The sequence below is a fragment of the Micropterus dolomieu genome, linkage group LG12 (assembly GCF_021292245.1).
Source record: "Micropterus dolomieu isolate WLL.071019.BEF.003 ecotype Adirondacks linkage group LG12, ASM2129224v1, whole genome shotgun sequence".
Classification (NCBI taxonomy): domain Eukaryota; kingdom Metazoa; phylum Chordata; class Actinopteri; order Centrarchiformes; family Centrarchidae; genus Micropterus; species Micropterus dolomieu.
In genome coordinates this window covers 5,441,821-5,446,430 of record NC_060161.1, presented here as the reverse complement: position 1 = coordinate 5,446,430, position 4,610 = coordinate 5,441,821, and the positions used below count along the sequence as shown (strand labels likewise).

Here is a 4,610-nt window from a genome sequence, read left to right as displayed (position 1 = left end):
TGGCGCCCGACAGCGTGGCTGGAGAAAAAACAGTAGTTGGTTCTCCTGTACACAGGCAGGGTGCTAAATGAACTGTTTTGTCCACCAGCCAGTAAACGCTCAAAGTCTACCACTCAGTAGATTACCATTGTTTTTAGCTGCTGATGAAGTAAATCTAGCAGACATTTGCATATTTTACCAGTAACTGGCTGGTAGATGGTGCCATGTTTGTTTTATTGAGTTAAACTACAAGAAGCTAAAGTGTCTCTGAGATATTAGAGGTGTCTTGAAACTGAGTAACAAAGCAGCAAAAGCAGGCTGCTGCCCTGTGCAGGGGGGACTGAGCCTTGTCCTGGAGTAAAGCTTAAGAAAAGAAGAGGATGCTGCCTTCACTCTCCGGGGGTGAGCGCTTCACTATAAAGGTTCTTTGTTTTAAGGAGAGGGTGTTGTGTATAATTCAGTATCCTAATGTTTAACTATACTGCAAAGATGAGCATCATAAAGTTAGCATATAAAAAAGTATTTGTATAAGTAGTATAGTATAAGTAAAATTGCTGAACACATTGCTAAAGTCACCTTATAAACGTATGTTGCTGTGTAGCTGCTGAAACTCATTGCTTCATCACCATGATAATAATGTTGTGTACTCATGATGTTTTGTAAGTAAAGTATGTATTTTGACTTTAACTCTTATACTTCTTGTCAGAGTGAAGAGTATCTTTCAGTCAGTTTATATCAAAGTTTATTCCTTGAGTGTATTTGCTTATATGCACTGTTGAATTTTTTTTGTTTTTGAAGTTTTGTGGAAATATTTTATGTACCGTTATTACAAAATATTTAGAATGGTAGAAGATGACTTTTGGTTTTAACCCTTAAGGACGTGATGTAAAGTCTGACACACAGCAGTTTGTGGCCTAACCACAGGGGCGTGCCTCTGAAGACTGACAGGAAGTCCGCCTCCTGCCATCAGAGATAGGGTTTGTTGGTTGTAATGAAATCAGCTCTATAAAATGTGTGAAATGTATTAACATGTGATAAACCCGATGTTTTAAGAATGTAATAAGGATGAGTATGAGTATCAGGATACAGAAAGTGTATCACTGTAAGTAGTTTGATCTGACTAACCTGCTTTAATGTTAAAGAAATAGTTTGATCCCAGTATGACAAAGTTTGATGATATTATAACATTATGAAAAAGTATTTTACCTTAATTAATTAATTAGGGCCCGAGCATGAAACAAGCTCAACAACTCACCAAACGTTAAACAAAATTCAAACGTTGTTGAAATGTACGTGTCATATGATTTTCATGCATGGGTGTGGCAAAATGGCTCACTAGTGCCCCCTAAAAAGCAGCCCCCGGACCACGTTTCACCAGAATGTACAAAATGTTTGTGGCAGATATATCAGGTCCAGGCTTACAAAAAAACTCAGGGAGCGATGCCCTAAACCCAACAGGAAGTCGGCCATTTTGAATGAGAATTAATCTGATGGAAATCAAATTAAAATTCCCGCTGTGCGATCTAAAGGCTTTAACGCTCCAACAGTTCAGCTCTGTGAAGCTGTATAATCCCAGTTACGTTAGCGATCCATAGAGGAAGACATTTGGTTGTCTTGCTAGTTGTTAGCCGGCAGGTCCGTTCAGTCTTTTGCTGTGTCGTGTTTGGATCGTACAGATGAGAGGGTCTGGCCCTTCGTCTGTTCTCCTCAGAGTTAGCAGCTTGGCTAACTCAGCTGGTGGCAGGGATCTATAGCGGGACTTTATGTTCTGCTCCAAGCGAATTGCATGATTTAATACTATATAATTTACAACAGGCTGAATAAAAACTGAAAATAAATATATATACTGACCAATCATAAAAATGGTGTTGAATTAAACTGAGAAATGTTTTTAGATAGATTATGTCTGTGTGGTTTCATTGTTTGGATGGTATTACTGCAAACAATGACAAATATTTTAGCCAAAATCTCTGTTCACACCACCCTTTACAATTACTCAGGTTCATTAGCAATTTCTCAGCAAGAACATGAGCTCTGTGGAGCTCATTAGGAGTGAGCTTTTTCTGTTCATAGTTTTACTGCAGCTGTTTGAAAGACAAACAGCTACTCAGTGCTGTGCGAGTCCTGTACTTCTGATTAAAAATCATTTATAAAAGGAAGACATGCTCCAATACTGCACACAAGGCCTACTACTTCTAATCCACTGATGTTCATGAAAAATCCTCTGCAAAAGTCTTTTCATTCAAATCGTATCAAAGCATTTGTTTTAGCCTATTTAGAGTTAATAAGTTATGGACATGTTGATTTAATAAGTGAATAAAATACAATTCACATCCCATTTTTTTGTGTTCTCCCTGTCATACAATGCTGGCCTGTCTTTATTATTGTCAGCTGTGTATTCAGCTCTGACTAACTGACCACTAGTCTGTTGAGTTGTGACAGAGAGAGACTGAGTTCATCTGTTCACACTGATTTCAATAGCAGATAGCTTATTATAATGTCCACTGGTATCAATCTTAATACTTTTGTTTTCATGTTTTAACTTATGATATACCACCACTGGCACACCATCTGTCGTTGCCAGGCCCCTGAGAGGTGTGGCCCCCGCTCTGGCAGGCGTCCCTTATTTTTCTGTATTGAAGGTGGCAACCCTAGTCTCAGGTCACCGGCCAATCGTAGCTGAGAGCTGAGTTCAGGGATCTGTGTTCATCGACGAAAAGATAAAAGTTCTGTTATGATCACAAATGAACAGCTTCCTCTGTGAGGTCCCTGTGATCCCAACAATATGCAACAAGTGTTTGTTCCAGAAATAAATGTCAGAACAAACACCAACAAGGAAGAGTGCACAGTCTGTCCCCTGTCAAGTGGATTAATCATCATGTAAACCTCCTGATCCAAACTCAGAGGGCAGAGGGGCATCGAGTACAGGAGACAGGCAGGATGTCCTAAACCAAAGAGCATTAACATTAAACATTAATTACTGAAACAGCTGGACGATGTTCTGTGGCTGCAGTAACGACCTCACATCAGCACGTACAGATATTTGTTCTTCTTTTCTTATTTGATTAAATAAAAGTTAAATGTTAACAAATGTTGAGGAATGATGATAGAAAGTGAAAGACAGCAGTTTGTGATTTGATATGATTGTGGGTAAACTATAGGTACACTGTGTTTGTGTGAACTTCACCTCACAGCTTTAGTGATGTCACTGAACAATGTTAGGTAGATATTAAAAACCTGCTCCCTTTAGTAACCTGATCTCTCAAACAGGTTTCACTCTGAAGAATGGAAGGGCTCTACTTTAACAGCAGCTCACAGAACCAAAGCTACGATTATAGCAACACCACCTCCAACTACTTTGAGCCCAACGTGATATATGTGGTGATATACATAATTGTTGCTGTCGGCCTTCCTCTGACCCTGGTGGCCATCTATGCTCTTTATTCTATGGTATGTACATTCTGACAGAGTTATTTATTTCTGTCTGTGTCCTGTGTCTGTCGATCTGGTCGTCCCGTACAGACTGGAAGTGCTAGCTAGCTACGTTCGTGATAAAGGTGTTGACAGCCCCCCGAAGCCCCTACCCTTACCACAACCATCAGAAATGTTAGTACCTAAACCTAAATCACTGAATGTATGCATGTCGACCGGCTAACCCTACAGCTGCGCACATCGGCCTCACTAGGCTAGGCTAGTTGTCAGGGACAAAGGCTTGGAATGATCTATAACCTGACAGGAATAATTGACTCCATAATTAAAATGTCCATGAAGCTGATTGGACCCTAAACACATGCAGTTTCCATGTGTGGCTCCATTCCAGTTAAAGTGCAGAAGCTGCAGGAAATCTGGCCCTTAGTCTTGTTCCTGCACTGATTGGCCAGTGGGTCATATCTGAGATTCCTGTTGGATGAAAAAGTCAGAAATGGCTCTGAGTGCAGCTGCTGGGCAGAGCAAGATGACAGATTTGGGAGGAGGTGGACTTCACAACATGTTTCCAACTGCTTGTTGACTTTTACCAATGTTTTCCTGCAGGTGAGAAGAGATCATGTTGCTCCCATCTACGTCATCAACCTTCTCATTACCGACCTGCTTCAGCTCTGCTGCATGATCGTTCAGGTGGTACCAACTGTGGATGAGAAGATATATAACGTCTTCTTATACATTTACATCTCTGCTCTGTTTACCAGTGTTTACTTCATGGTCTGCATCTCCCTGGAAAGGTATCTATCTGTCTATCCAGTATGTGTGGAGCTCGTTCTGTGTCTGAACATTATATTAGTTTATAACTCTGAAGCTCCTCAAAGACTTTGTGTCCATCTTGTATTACAGGTATTTGGTCATCGCCCACCCGCTGTGGTACCGCTTCAGACGAACCATCAAGACCTCTGTGGTGCTCTGTGTCCTGGTCTGGGTCCTTTCTCCTGTCTGTGTTGTCTGTTTCTATTTCACTGATGTCAGATACACACTCTTCATCATCCTCCTCCTCCTTCCCTTCCCACTGTTAATATTCTTCCTGGTTGGGACCCTCAAAGCCCTGTCTGCTTCCATCTCGGTCCCCTCTGATGAAAAACGACGAATTGTGGGAATTTTGGTTCTGGTGCTGCTTATTTACACGCTGCTGTTCCTGCCCA

At 41.0% G+C, this 4,610-nt stretch overlaps 1 protein-coding gene across 1 annotated transcript in view; it reads left to right on the top strand.

Annotated features, from left to right (window-relative positions):
* The first annotated feature begins 3,264 nt into the window (after positions 1–3,264).
* The window catches only part of LOC123980716 (G-protein coupled receptor 4-like), a 5,379-nt gene continuing 4,033 nt past the window's right edge, over positions 3,265–4,610 (top strand). The window contains exon 1 of the mRNA XM_046065232.1: positions 3,265–3,429. Coding sequence (XP_045921188.1) covers positions 3,265–3,429 — 165 coding nt within the window. The remainder of the gene's footprint in view (positions 3,430–4,610) is intronic.